The sequence below is a fragment of the Nilaparvata lugens genome, chromosome X (assembly GCF_014356525.2).
Source record: "Nilaparvata lugens isolate BPH chromosome X, ASM1435652v1, whole genome shotgun sequence".
Lineage (NCBI taxonomy): Eukaryota > Metazoa > Arthropoda > Insecta > Hemiptera > Delphacidae > Nilaparvata > Nilaparvata lugens.
The window spans coordinates 13,224,491-13,241,005 of NC_052518.1; the positions used below are offsets into that span (position 1 = coordinate 13,224,491).

Sequence of the window (16,515 nt, forward strand, 5' to 3'; positions counted from 1 at the left end):
CGCCTCTAGTTCGTTGGTTGTTGGACCACCGCCTACGGGCGTCTCTTCTTATTTTTCCATCATCCCGAAACCCGCAGCCGCTGTGGCGGCCATTTTGAATTTTTAAGGTTGCGACATGACGGAGATGCGCCTGTATCATCAACTATTAACGTCCTATTTCGGCTGCTCAACCAGACCCGAACGAGCGTCTGGCCTCTACCCTGTACCTGTACGTCACTTCATCTTATTTCCAGTAAACATGCAAATTCACATTGAAACTCGAAATTTAGTCACGATTGGGAAATAAAAGCTCCTCAAACATTTAGCGGTTGAGTCGACTAGTGAACGCTTCAATCCAAATCGAAATATCAAGCACGATCTTCATCCTCAAGTGTCTATAAACTATTTCCATGTAAATCCTCGAAGAAAGATTTATATGTGTTTTTTGAACATACTTGATTGGTTGATAAGAAGATACAATCACCCTACAATCTTCAACCCTATCAAAGTCAACTGAGCCTTTCAGTATTATTTCTGAAATGCTCATTGTCGAGTGATTATTCAAGATTCACCTCTTGATTTTGAGTGTATTTTTTTCAAATCAAATCAAATTCATTTATTGCCAAAAAGAAAACAAACAATAATTTACTCATACACATACATACACGAGCAAAAATAGAATAAAAAGTTCATAATACAATTAAGTTAGTTTATGAAAGTGCATTATATCCTCTTATATATTCAAGGATTAAATCCATACTACAGCTAAGAGGGTAATCAGTATTTCTATTAGAAAGTAATGTGACACCAATAAACGAGTTGTGACAACTCCATTTACGGAACTGACTCCTCTGCAACTAATTGAAATAATAGCCATTATTGAATGAAAATATCTCTTCTAGGTGAATTTCCACGTTGATACTATAAACTACAAACAACAAATTTAAAAATATTAATTTTTGGATTTGAGGCTTCAAGACATGTTAAAAGATTTTCACTCCATAATAACGTGGACCTCACTATAGTAATTGTGAAGATCCGTTCCTGTATAGATAAGGATAATGAACCTACTATAAGAACCATGAAAAGGTTTATAAGTATTGTATGAACCAAGAAGCATATTTTAAACATTTATTTCAATCAATTGTAACATAATGTAAAATAAATCTGATAATTGCTTATAGTTTTATAATATCAGATACAGGTAATGATGAATACTATTGAATCCAACGGAATCTACAATGGAATAATAAACATCAATAATAATGACATGAACCTGATTTCTTCAGTATAAACCTGAAAGTATCATAGTTTAAAAGTTTACAAATTAATATAAGTTATAAGACAAATAGAAATAATATAATTAATTGATTGTTTCCATCTATTACTGTATTTTATTTTATTCTATTACTGTATTGTTATTATATCTAATTAAATAAATATATGTACTTGGTTTAAGTGCAGTAGCTTACTTATATTTATTTTTCGTAAAGCTGTTTTGTATTATGTTTTTGGCAAATAAAATTCATTCATTCATTTTACTTTTTTTTTAATTATCTGTCTGTATAAAACTCAACAAAGAATGGGAAATAATTAGTTCAAATTATATTGATTATAATATTACATGAAAGTATTAGACACACATATATAAGTAGAGTGATAATTGTCTTTATAATAAATTGTCAGATGAATTATGCATATTTGAAAAAGTATACTGTCAATCACTACAGAATGATTCATAGTGGAAGGTTGAATAGTCTGATCTTTCAGAACGTTATACTAAAATATTGAGCTAATTTGATGACATAATGAGTTCATGTATATGTTCCAAAATCTGCATACTCAATTTAATCTGAAAAATAGATCTGAAACGTGTAAATCATTTACTAATCTATCTCTTTTCTGTGTAGGGCTACTTGTAATAAAAATAGAAGGAAAAATTGAAAATCTCAGTACCCTTTTTGAAAAATAATTCAAAAAGGGTACTGAGATTTTTTATTCTTCTTTATATTTTCATTTACTAATTTTATGTAACATTTCGCTGGTAATACAATAAGTTAATATATAGTACCAGCCGGCAGGCTCGCTTCGCTTGCCTTATATGTTCAGCCAGGGGGCCCGACCCCTGGACCCCCGGCTTAAACATCCAGAGATGAGAACAACAGACTCGCTTCAATCACCTGCATTCTTTATTTCAGCTTGCTTCCTCCCGTCAAATAGTCAAATACTGATTTTTAGCCTATATCGGGCGTATCTTTGTTGTAATTTTGAAATCCTCTCAAGACTAAATTTTTAGATCCTATCTGAACTTCAACTATAAACATTAATTCTGTCAATCAGTTCTTGAAGAAGCCTAGAAACGCAGGAAACCCCTTTATAAACCACCAAATTTGGACGGATCTTTGGCTTTATTTCAAAACCCTCTCAATACAACATTTTTACACCTCAGCTGAGCCTATGTACCAAATTTGAACACTTTTGCCAATTAGTTCTTGAAAAAGCTCAGAAAACGCAGGTAAACGTTGGAACTTTTATCAAATCCATTTTTAGTGCGCCTATAGAAGGCCAACTGAACATACATGCCAAAGTTTAACGTATCTGGTTCAATATATTTTTAGGTCTTTTGATTATGAATGAGTGAGTGTGTGAACCAGTGCCATTTCGCTTTTATATAGATAGATTTTGATTCATGACTTTGTAGAATATTTTTCAATCTCTCAATTTTTTTGTCAACTTGAATATTTCTTTTCAATATACTATTGAAACTAATGATAATTGATAAAACTTGCCATAATAATTTATGAATCCGCAACGTGCCATTTTTGAGTGCAGATCGTTACCTGATGATGCTATTAATTCTTTAATCATTGGTTTGTTTGTTATATAATCCATTATTAAGTTATGAATTGGACAAAAGGATTCTCAAAAAGGAGTGAGAATTAATTGTTGTGAGAAAATAAATTAATATAATAGAAGTCACCAGGGTAGTGTCAGGGATAGCATCCAGAAGTAAGTTGCGCATTCCAAGGTTATCCTCGTCAGCAATGATTGAAGATGAGTCGACAAATTGTTGATGAAGGAGAGGTTCATTATCACCTTGTGATCCTTCGTTGTTTGAGTCATCATCGTCTTCTCCAATTGGAGCGTCCAGTGGGATTACCCAATACTCATCGAAGCCTGCTGATCTATCAAAAGCATTTGACCATAGCCACCACTAACACAAGGCCACGGCCTACGATATTGCAACGTCGCAGTGTAGGCCTAGAATCTAATACATGATTGGTGAAAAAGATCAGCTGGTATTTTTTTAAATCTTTTTCACCAATCATGTATTAGATTCTAGGCCTACACTGCGACGTTGCAATATCGTAGGCCGCGGCCTTGTATTAGAGGTGGCTATGATTTGACTGATCATCGTGAAGTGGTATTCTATCCTTTTCATCCGAGGAAGCATCCGCCTCACCAGACTGCAGTTTGATGGGCATTGAAGTGGAACCCTCGGTATTTTCCAAAATTTTCTTCTTATTGATTGACGAGAATTGGTTTCGTACACTCCTACCCTCGTGAATTTCTTCAACTATAAACTGCTGGAAATCCTAGAGGAAAGGGATGAGAAGGTACATCTCTACTGCCTAACTGAGTTTCAATGTCATCTCCGTTCACAAACATCGTCTTCAAAGATAAAAAGCAAGGTCTACGTTAAAAAAGCAAAGTCTACGTTAAAAACTGAGTTCAAAAAATCTAAGTCTACGATAAAAGCAAAGAAATCCTAGAGGAGAAGGATGAGAAGGTACATCTCTACTGCCTAACTGAGCTTCAATGTCATCTCCGTTCACAAGCATCGTCTTCAAAGATAAAAAGCAAGGTCTACGTTGAAAACTGAGTTAAAAAAATCTAAGTCTACGATAAAAGCAAAGCCTTCAAAGCAAAGTCTACGACTAGTTTATCGCTCCAGATACTGTTCATGAGCTGGCGAAATGTTAATCAAAAGTGTGCGATAAAAGTAGCATTACTCAGTGAAGATAAAGTTGGAGCGATGGCGGTAGCAAACTGAAATCAATCACAATTTAAATTGAATAGAGTTATACTGATAAGTTTAAAACTGAATTCTATGGGCCGGTTTCTGAGCTCGGGATTTGGCTAAGTCCTAGACTTAGAACAGCTGGAGTCAGAAAACTGGCTTTCCGGAACGGGGCGTAGTCGCAGTCATTGTCATAGTCACGTTTGAATTAAATTTCAAAAAACTAGAAAATTAAACACTTGATAAAATAAAGAGAAAATAGTGTAAAGTTTCAGCTATTTTGAGTTATTTAGAAATGTTTAATTTCGTCAAGTAAAAACGTTTCAAATTATAGAAATGAGAAAATAAAAACTGCGACTACTGTTATAAAAGCTGCGACTACGCCCCGTTTTGGATAGCTAATTTTCTGACTCCAGTTTTTTCAAGTCTAGGACTTAGACAAATCCCGAGCTCGGAAACAGGGCCCTAAGTATCCTAAAAAAGTAGAGGTATTAACCAAATCTATGTTGAAATCGAAAAGAGTAGAGATAGTTCCTTGTTCGTTGAAGTATAGTTTATCCAAATGTTGGTTTACTCACTTAAAAATTTACGTTTGGAACACTTCACTATTTAAAGCTGGCACTAGCAATCACAGACTAGCACTGCTCTGTCTACTTTACTTCCAAATTTTATCGACTTCCAAATTTTATCGACTTCCAAACGTCATTCGATTGATTAGTCATTCATTGTAGGCGGCCATAAAACATTGCCAATTTGAATAAAATTCAACATTCAAGAACGATAATCATGAGTCAGTGATAAAGTTTCTGACACCTTTTCAACCTCTATAATTTTTTTTCCTTTATTACAACACATAATCAAATAAACAGTTTTCCGGAGCTCATCTAAAGATGTAGGCTCATTTCACTCCATCATTCCCTAGGCAGAATGGTGGAGCTCAAGTTGTCATAAACCAAAGGGAAAAATCTTACGCAAAATATGAATCTAGAACAATCAAACCTTTCCAATATCTGATCACATAATCAGATGTGGATGAGAGTAGGGTGATAGACACTACTGGGTATGGAGTATCATTCTAAGATTCAGTTAGATGAATTGCTTCATTAAAAATTCAGACACACTCTATTTAATATTTGAAACACACTTTGAAAACACAAAACACCTACGTTTATTATCTTCAATTCAGATGTTGAGGTCACAGCGGTTTTAGATGTTTATCTAATTACTAGTTAAAAAATAAATCCATAATATCATTTTGTTTCTAAGAACTCCTCTATAAAATTATATAGGTTTATCCTCCTAAGACCGCAGATCCCTCTCCGTGTGTCCATGCCCTTATTTCAATTTCTATCAATTATATTGATTGGATTTCATATTATATACTATCGGGGTACTCAGATTCATTATAATAGGAGGAAATTTAGTTGAATGCGATTGAAGAAAATGAGTGAAGTGAAAAACTCATGGGAGTAACTGAGACATGTCACATACAAACGCTTTGTTATCTTCAAAATCTAAATTTCCACATTGTTCACCTGTATTGTAGTCAACTCTAGTAACGTTCCAGCTATATTCATCCAGTATGTTTAATATAGAGTTTATAGCCATGCAAGAGTCAAGAAGCCCTCCTTCCATTCACTAATGTAAGCTGCAAGTTAACTGAGCCCACATCACCGCCTGTTCAAATACATGTGTATTGTCCAAACTATAACATGGCAAGACATGACAATGCGAGGAGACTAGGAGGCACATAAATCAGTGTGCCGTGTACCAAGTTGCCGTATTCAGAGATGAATGTTTGCAGCAATTGCGTTTCAAACTTTCACTCCAACTGACAACGAAAATGCTCTGACACCGCTCCGTTCACAAAGAAAGCAATTAAGAGGGAAAAGTGTCTCTTTACCTGCCACACAATAATCAACGTCATTTTGTTTCTTGACACTTTTTATTGTAACATGCTCTCTTCTATGTATGAAAAAGAATATAAGTATATTGAACTAGGTCTTCTAGGTGAGTGAAAACTCATATCTATTATGAGACTATTATTTGCGTTAAGCCATTAGGATGCTCAAAATTGAAATACTGTATAATAAGAAAGCCTCACCTTTTTACAATTATATAGGAGTAGAATATGATAACAATATACACAAGGAATCAAAAATCTCAAGATAATAATTACAATTTACATTAATCTACAATAATTCAAGTTGTGTTTTGAATTGAGTAAAATAAATTTTTATTTTAAGAAATATATTATTATAGTGTTGTTTCACATTAGAATTGGTGAACTAGTCCTGTCATGAGCTTCACTGACATTGAAGAGTTAGTGAAGTTTTAATGTTGTACAGTTCTTTATATTTTCTTCCAAATGAAGCCAATTGTTACATAAGAGCATATATTTTAGTAGCTGCCTCTAGTGGAGGTGAGTATTGCAGCACTGTGAATAATAATATTATAAAATGTATTTTCTTCAAACTATTTGTTATGATTGTGAATGTTAATAAATGTTATTCATGGAATATAGATCTTCTACAACATTACAACCTATACTTTACTTACTTACTTTATCCGGCTCTACAGTCCTGGGTGGACTTTGGCCTCCTCAATACAGCGCCTCCATTCGTCTCTATCCTGAGCACTCCGTCGCCAGTTTGCCACGCCCAGCACACGGATGTCTCCAATCACGTCGTTCAGCCATCTTGTCCGTGGTCGACCTCTCTTTCTCGTCCCAAGCATTCTTTCTTCCAGGAGTCTTGATGGTACCCTCTCGTCACTCATTCTGGCTAAATGTCCAAGCCATTCAATCCTTCTGGCCTTTATGAAACGCACCATATTTCCTGCTCCAATGGCCTGGTCTATCTCAATATTGAATCTGGCTCTCCACATTCCTCCGTCACATATTGGTCCACAGATTCTTCTGAACATTTTTCTTTCAAATGACCTTAATGCTTTTTCATCTTTGTTCAAGATAGTCCATGTTTCGGCCCCATAGGTTACAACTGGTCTCACTAGCGTCATGAACATTTTCACCTTTGTTTTTCAGGATATGAGCCTGCTTTTAAATATTTTTTGATTAGCAAAGTATGCTCTGTTGCCCATCATTATCCGATTGTGTATTTCTTGACTGGTCTTATTGTCTGCTGTCAGGGTTACCCCAAGGTATTTGAACTCTCTGACGCCTTCTATAACACAGTCATCGGCTATTTCCAGATTACATACTTGCCTTCTTGCTTGATTTGCAGACATTCTCATATATTTAGTTTTATTTATGTTAACTTCAAGACCCACCTCTCTTGCCTCTTCCCTCATTTTGCTAAACATTTCTTTGATGCTATTTTGATTTCTTGAGACTAGGACAACATCATCTGCATAAGCTAATACTTGGTTTGTTCTGTTGATTATAGTTGCAGTTGTGCCGAGTTTCTGGAGCACCATCTCTAGAACCAAATTGAATAGTGTTGCAGAGAGAGCATCGCCTTGTCTAACACCAGTAGTAACACTGAACATTCGGCTAGTTTTGTTACCTATCTTAACTTGAGCGGTTGTGCTGGACATTGTTAGCTTTATGAGACTTATCAATTTTCTCGGTATTCCATTTTCAAATAATACTCTCATCATTCTCTCTCTCCTGATGCTATCGAATGCCTGGCGGAAATCAACAAAAAGCAGATGTAGATCTGTATCATACTCAAAACATTTTTCCATCATCTGCTTCATGGTAAAAATTTGATCGATTGTACTTCTTCCTTGTCTGAAACCACATTGATGCTCTTCCATTATTTCTTCCACATACACACCTAGACGCTTCAAAAGCCATGCAGAGAAAATCTTATATGAAGTACTTAACAGTGTTATTCCCCTGAAGTTGTTGCATACCATTTTATCCCCTTTTTTGAAAATAGGACATATTGTTCCAATTTTCCATTCATCAGGCATTGTCTCTTGTTCCCAAATCCCTAAAATCAAGGTATGCATGGCTCTTCTCATCCTTTTCCCTCCATACTTTAGTAGAAGCTAAAGTATACTTTAGTACCAGAACATTCTTCAGTACCAGCTAACTCAGCTGGTATTGAGTCCCCTCCTGGAGCTTTATTATTTTTGAGCTTTTTTATAACTTCTTCTACTTCAACATATGTTGGGGGCTGAATTAGGGGCTCAGCACCTTCATATACTATTGGGTCTTCTTCATCTTCAACTTGATTCAATAAACTGCTAAAGTGGTCAGCCCATCTATCCATCATCTCGCTATCTTCACCAAGCACTCTTCCATTCAAGTCCTTACATGCAATCAAACTTGGTTGGAAACCTTTTCTCATCCTGTTCACTGCTTGGTAAAATTTCCTACTTTCGTTTCGCTCGTTCATTATCTCCATGTTTTCAATGAGCTTTTTCATATATTCTCTCTTCTTTCTTCTACAAAGCTTGCTGGCTGTCTTCCGACTCTCCATATACTTAGCACGATTTCTCCTTGTTTCCCTTTGCATCATCTATCCGTCTATCTTCATTTTTCTGGTTTACAGCTGCCTTGCACTCATCATACCATTCTATGTTTCTTCCCCTACTTCTCTCACCAAGGCTTTGTGGCGACCTCATTTACTGTTCTTTTTTAATTATCCCATAGCTCCTCTATATTCCTGTCATTGCCCTCGAAATCATTCAGGCCTCCAGGGATGAGTCTTTCAAGTTCTCTTTCATATATATCTGTCCTCTCTCCATTTCTCAAGTTTTCTATGTCCAACATGCATCTTCTTAGCCCTCTTTCGTATCCGACTCTTGATAGTCTCTCCCTCAGCTTTACTGAGACAAGGAAGTGATCAGAGTCACAATTTTGACCTCTCTGGGATCTCACATTTATGATTGACGAGGCAAGTCTTTTAGATATCAACACAATTTGATTGACTGTTTCTGATGAGGGTGAGGTCCTGGTACCCATGTGAATATTTTTCCTTGGAAAACATGTACTGCTGATGATCATATTGTTTGCTATTGCAAATTCACTCAGTTTTTAACCGTTCTCATTTGTTACATCATGTATGGTGCACTTGCCTGCCACTGTGTTCAGAAAATCTTCTTTCCCAATCTGGGCATTCAAGTCTCCTATCACTATCAGCATGTCATGTTTGGGTACCATTCTGCATTCCCTCTCTAAAGCTTCATAGAAACTATCTTTTTCATTTTCATCCCCCTCCTCAGTTGGTGCATACACAGAAACTATTGATATATTCCTAAATTTGCCTTTGATTCTTATTCGGCACAGTCTGCTGCCTGCAGGGTAGAAACCTAGTATAGATGATTTGAGCTTTTTCCCAATCATGAAGCCCACTCCACCTTGCCCTGTTCTGTATTCTGGTCCACTATACAACACTGAGAAATCTTTTTTCTCTATTTTTCCACTTCCGTGCCATCGTATTTCCTGGAGAGCAATCAACTCTATCTTGAACTTTGTCATTTCATCAGCTACCTTCATCATCCTTCCAGCTCTCATCATCGTTCTCACACTCCATGTAGCAATAGTCCAATCCATCATTCTTATTCGTTTTTTGTTTGCGTTTCCTGATTTAATTCCATTATTCCTGTCCGTCCGAGGCTCATTTTGAGGCTTCACAATAACAATTTTTTTCCGGTGAGGGGTTATTAGCCCCTCGCCCAACCCCAAACCTGGAGGACCAGGTCATTTTTTCGGGTTTCCCTCCCTAGCCTTTGGTAAGCCAATACCAAACTACAAGGCATCAGTCAATTTACTTTCAGGGTTTTCTTCCCTTATCCTTTGAATATCCACTGATCTCCATCTGCAAGGCAGCAATTGTTTGCTGGTTTTGGTCCACCCCGGATATTTGATTTCTCCGGTACCCCCTATATCTAGGAGGCATTCCCCAATCCGCCACCTGGGGAGGCGCCCGATAGGAGACCAGCAACTCCCACGGGACAACATTACAACCATGTGCCTGAATCAGTTTGACATTGAATTTGCAGATTAGTGACTGGTAAGTCAGGAGGTGAAATTTCTTGTTGATAATTGTTTGATGATTGAAAACTGTGAGCTAAGACCAGTGAGTATAGAATGTAATACATATGTAGAATGTATAATGGAAATGTAATCCTACATAATTATGTAGAATGTATAGAATGTTACATTCTATACTCACTGGCTAAAACAGCCTAATTACTTTGAATTACGCTATTGTGTTTACACTTCTTTGCCAGAGAACTGTATAAATTGTTATAGGAGTTCACGCACACATTATTGTTTATACAAATGAATAAAGTAATTTAATGTTGAATATAGTAGCTTTCCAAATCAGAGCGTTTTGCGCTATAATTTTTTCGTGGAATATCAGAATAGCTTAGAGAAAAAATAAAGTAGAAACATTCTGATAAGGAACTCTTTTTTAGCGACCCAAACATGTCATGTTGTCCTGCAGTTTTGTTATCGTAAGAGAAAATTGCAGATTCTTATGATCGAGGTATATTGTAGTTAAAAACTCAATCTGGCACAATCTTCATGAGAATAAATCATTCCAGTTCTACTTAAAAAAAGCATAGCTCTGATTTTCAGTTGCAAAAACTCCCCAATTTTATAGGGAACGTCTAGTGAAATTAGTAATCGTTCTATAGTGAACATTAATACATGTTTTAACGAGCACATTAATAGTAAACGTTCCATTAAGCACATACAATCAAATTCAGCACAATCAAATTCATCATAATCACATTCAGCACATACATGTAAACTCTTATGCGAATCCACTTCTTTACTACTGTTTTATTTTCAGATTATCTATAGATCTAAAGAGATGGCACTACATTCACACTTATTTTGGTCAAATATGATTCAGCTTCAATAAGTACTCACTTCAATACTCAAGGTATCAACTAGAGGGACCTTGCTGAAGATACTAGACTTTTCAAACATTACTGTTTTATGCCCACGTAGGCGTCTGCTTGTGCGTGAGTAATGAGATGAGATTATCAAACAACCATGACTTCAGCGAGATTCAAACCTACGACCAGCACAGCGATAGCTGAATTTCCGAACTGCGCTAGTCCGGCTGAGCTATAACCGTATTACACACTCAAGGCTACTTCCTTTCATTCCTAGATTCTAAGAGCATTATTAAATAAACGATACCTCACCATTACTATTACATAAGTTTAATGTCTATTTGTGCATTGACTTATTTTGCAATAGAGCTTATATAGTAAATAATTCTATGAAGTTTCAGAGAATTGGGAATTCAGTAAACCAATCATATTATTATGACAAACGCATTCACTTCTCATTTACCTGAATATGATAGTTCTCAATCCTCTGAGGAAAAGAGTGGGGTACATTTATAATTCACTGGGAATAATCCAGTTATCGATTTTTAAATAGAATATCTTAGAAACATAAAGGAATAATGAATTTGAGTTGAGTAACACCGTATCTTAACAATAATCACTATTGAAAGAGACACAGAAAATCTCTTTCTCAAGTATTTCATGATAAGAATATAAGAAACTGATAATGAGTGGTTTACACTAAAATTCACATGTGGAAATAAATGATGAATTTTATTTAAAATTAAACTCAAAACCTTGACTACCATTTTGACAGTTAGCAAGATGATTATATACTTACAGATGACCCTGGACCAAGAATATATATTTTTCAAGTTTCAAAAAAGATGGAACTGATTGGGTATCATGAGAATGAGATTACATTATTTATTATATCAACAAAAACTTCAATATGTTTGAAAGAAGTTTGAACGAACCAAAACATGTTTTGCAGTGTGAAAGACTTGAACATTATTCATGTCAGACAGGCTACTCATACAAGACACCTACTCAATTTTAGAGAGCTTGATGGGTATTCACAACGAGACTATAGGCTAAATTATAATATCTTTATTCATCTTTAGTAGTAATAATTGTTAGGATACGTCTCAACAACTCAGCAGCTTACAGCAAACCAGTGTACTCCCCTCATTAAAATTGAAAAGGTTAGCCTATGTAAACAAGCTTTATAGACTATTGTTAGCTCGGTCACGAGAATGCATTTTGTACCCACAGTACAATAGCGGAATAAAACTTGTCGTCAAATTTTTGTTATTCATTTTAGTACGGACAATACCAATGGTGCACCACAATCTGACAACTTCTAATTGAACCAGCTCTTTGAAATTATAGCTCCAGAACGATATTATTCAGTGAGCTGATATTATTTATGGACGTGCTCTCATTCGAATCTCAGATTCACCCATGAATTCTCTGAGCAGAATGCTTTAGCTCAATAAGGATTCGGATTATAGCTGAGCTCTTGGTTTGTGAATGTAATTGGAATTACATTCCAATAAACTGAATTGATGGTGGTTAAGGTATGATGATGAGTATCATAGCATGAGTGTGTTAGTTGGCAATATCATGTTAGTTAACTTTCATATATTTAAGTGTTTTAAGCAATTAATTGACTATCATTGATAACCTCTACAATCATATTTGAATATCAGAGATGAATGATACTATTGTAGATGTATAACTGTAATAGTATAAATGAAAATATAAATATCAGTACCCTTTTTAAATTATATCGTCACGACATGTTTCGGCTACTAATGCCATTATCAAGTGATAGGAAAAAATAGTATTTTGACACATAACTACCTTGTCATGATCATTGTGATCCATAATTCAACTACCTAACTATCACTATCCCTCTTGGGGTAGTAAATTGAGGGAAAATGCCATGAAATTGTAGATTAAAATATGCTGCAAAAAATATAGGTTATAGTCTTATATGAAATGTACTTATTTTCAATCAAAATGCTCCTGACATGATTAATTCTTTAATTTTACAGATTAAAAATTCCAAATTCTGTAAAACTGAATGCATGTGGCATAAATTCGATTATGTATGATCTATAGCAACAAATAGCAGGTCCAAATTATACAAAGATGACTGAGAATTGAAGGAAAATTTCTCCTTGGCGCTTACAAATTTAGCAGAAGCTGTTTCAGTCAGTTACTTTGTAAAGGCTTCTCCTCTGAAACTATACTCGGATCTCGTTACATGTGTAAATGAACATCAAATGTCTATTTGGATTATGATTTCAGTTTAGAATTCTGTACTTTGTCTTTGTATTCATGAATTTGTACAATTCTCTAAAACAATGACAATTTTTATCAAGATTGCCAACCAGACTACTTCTCTTCAAGTATCGGAATTTTGGAAATAACATTCAATTGATTTCTGTTATCATTCTTCAAATTGGATTCTATGAAATGCCGTGATGGTAGCCAATGAGAGCACGTTATAATCACTTGAAGTGTACTCGCACGTGATTGGCTGATGTTGTGTGGCGTGGTAGATTCCCCGGCTGCATCTCAACCAATGAGAGGCCTTCTAATTAAATTGATCAATAGGCTCCTCCTGCCATCCAATACCATAAAACGTGTAATGTACTGTATACAATAATGTTTTAGATTTGGTTCATCTGAGAATAACTGAGAAATCTGTTATAGTCTTTCCAAAAATAATTAGATACCTATTTAACAAGGTTTCACGTTGTTACGTCAATCAAATGTCAAATTAGGTATACTGTGAAGTGGGAATTCAAATATGACTCAACTACATTAAAAGTATCTATACAGAATTGAAGTAATATCATCCAGTTGGAATTATGTGGAATGATATACGTATTTGAAAATCAAATGAATATACATTGAACAGTTACTTGATATATAATTGAAAAAAATTTAAACCTTGAAGATCAGAAGATCAATTAATTCTGAACAGGGGATTTGCCCACATCGATTCGAAAGGGAAACGTTGTAAAAGGTATAAGTGCATGTCTGCTATGCTTCTTTATTTAAAAAACCTATTCCAACTCTATTTCCTTCTACAAGTTTACATTCCACTTAGTATTTCGCTTGAGTTTCTACTAATTAGAGATAAACAAAAAGGCAAATAAGAATGGATGTTTTAAAATTATATGAAACTTCAACTTACTGATGACCATGTGAACAGTGATGTGAAGCACAATGTCTCAAAACAAAGCAATAACATCCATCCAAACATAATAGTAATTATTACAAAGTTTGAATTATGGTCAACTGTTCTTCATTATAAAATATTTAAGACTATATAAGACAGTTTTCATCCTCAATTTTCCAATTGATGTACCAGTAGCCTACCCCTTTCACCTGTTAAATGTTGTAGTTGACAATCATTCTACAGCGACCACATTCTAACTGTTTTCCAGTATTATTTAATTTGGAATTACCAATAAATAATGGCGAATCGCTAATAACTACAAATGAAGAAAACTTGGTAGCTAACAAAAACATGTGGATAATATGAGTAAGAATGGAAGAATACTACATCAGGAAGAATATACAACAACAAAACCAGTAAACACAAAATTACAAGATAAATCGAAGATAGAGAACTGAGAGAAGCCAAGTAAATTTGAAATTCAAATTCAAATTTTATTCACAACACTGACATGTTTTAAAAATATTTTTACAATGCAACTATTATTTATAGAAACAGTATCATGATGGAAAAAACAGCTGTGGTTGTACACTATTGTACATTATAATATAAACGAGACAGTCACTCAATTCCGATAACTAAAAAAAAAATAATAAGTCTTTGTCCATTCCACACAAACAGAAATAGATCAATAGTAAAAAATAGAATAAAAATAAACCCTGAAAAAACAAACAGAATATAAAATTCCTTGAAGTACCTAAGCATTTATACAGTGAATATATAAAATAAAAAGAATTAATAAAACACAAATAAATAGACCTCTGGCACCAGTGAAATTTTTACCAATAATTGAATCAAAAAACAGTCGAATTGAGCATCAGTTAAGTGACAAAAGTCGAATTTAGTAATAAAATACTTCATTTGGCGCAATTGAAAGAAAAATAATACTAATTCAATAAAACCAATTTACGCGGGAAAAAATGAAGAAAGTCTAGGTAAAATAAAAAACAGTTAAAAGTGTCTTGAAATGATGGGGAAAAAGAGCAACAAGAAATGTATGATAGTCTAAAGGATTAAAGAATTTAAAATTGGAATAGCATGAAGATGGAAACATAAAGATAAGAATGGATTAATACTTTCTTGTTGTAATTTTTGTAGTTTCCTGTGGTTTCAATTCTCTCTTCACATTCTCCCCATTCTCTCTCATTATTCATTTGGTTGATTACTTAGATTTTCTTCATTTGTTGTTCCCATGACTGTATTTGGTCCAGTTTCGGCCAATGATAGAGCTCAACTTTGATTGGTCAATAGCTAACGGCCAATCATTAGGTCTTCTCCCACACTATATGAGCTGTAAACTTCCAGTTTACTAATAGAGATTTTTGAGATTTTTAGAGATTTTAGAGTTTTTTGATGGTGTAGCAATCCAAACTATTTCAATATAAGTTTTGCTACGACAATACCAAGTCGCTTTAATTCAATATGGATAATATCTTCATCATGGATACTGCATTACCTCCACAACAACGTAGAAAAAGAATGAAAAATTGAAGATAAATATATCTTGAATGACATCTTGTTTCGCCTCGAGGAGTGTTTGAAATAAGTGTTTCAATTTCTTTGACCAAGGAACATGATCTGGAGGTTTAAAGTATAATTGTATATCAAGTTATCAAAAAAGCGTTCATAGTTTATTGTAGACATACACAGACCAACAAACATTGTCTCGAGTCTTAAACCAGCCGCTAACGTTCAGTTACGCCGTACATTCTCAACTTTACAGTCGAAAACCGAAACGTCATTAGCTTCCGACGCATGTGTGCAGTATTGTTGTGTCCTCTCATTAGTCAGCTGCTACAGAACGGACTTTTAGACCCGGTTGAATTTTAACCTTGATTAATTTCAGGAGAACCAATCAGAGAATGCTTTTTTGAAAAGACGACTTCTCTGATTGGTTCTCGTGGAATCATCACGATTAAAATTTAAACGGCTTTTGTGCAACCGGCACTTAGCCTGTCAGTCAGAAATGTCCGGTGGAACCAGAGACTTTTCGTAGTGACAGTGACAGCTTTTTTCAAATGCTAATAAATCATTATCCTATTCTTACAGTGATTTTCACTTGAATGAATACATTCTTATCATGAGTGTTGCAAGCAATAAATAATAAGTTTGTATAGAATGAGAAAAAGTCTGGAAACATGTTCTAAGTTATGTATAAGAACTTTGAAAAAGATTGTTATGTCTAAATGAATCGAGCATTGCTCCATTGGAATGAAAACACTTCTATTCTATAATAAGGGGTTGCCCTAAGTGGCAGCTTGATGATTTCAAATATCAATCTTCATCGCATATGATGTAATTACAATCCTTTCATTATGAGAAGAATAATATCATCAATACATTTCCTGCTTTCGTAATAATATCTAATAACTTGATCAAATCATTCCAATTTTGTAGCCAAGCTCAGAAAAGGACTTTTCAATAGAGTTTTGCAAATTCTCTCAAACTACCCCTGAAGCTAATTTTTTCTGTCTCTGAT

General features: G+C 34.7%; 1 protein-coding gene across 1 annotated transcript; it reads right to left on the reverse strand.

The window, feature by feature from the left end:
* Window positions 1–9,005: 9,005 nt before the first annotated feature.
* On the reverse strand, window positions 9,006–9,488 carry LOC120354385 (craniofacial development protein 2-like). The gene has a single exon (XM_039441451.1). The coding sequence runs from the start codon at window positions 9,486–9,488 to the stop codon at window positions 9,006–9,008; it is 483 nt and encodes a 160-aa protein (XP_039297385.1).
* Window positions 9,489–16,515: the final 7,027 nt, after the last annotated feature.

Excerpts from the sequence above, each read along its gene's own strand:
- LOC120354385 (XM_039441451.1), bottom strand. The coding sequence starts at position 9,488 with ATGATGAGAGCTGGAAGGATGATGAAGGTAGCTGATGAAATGACAAAG.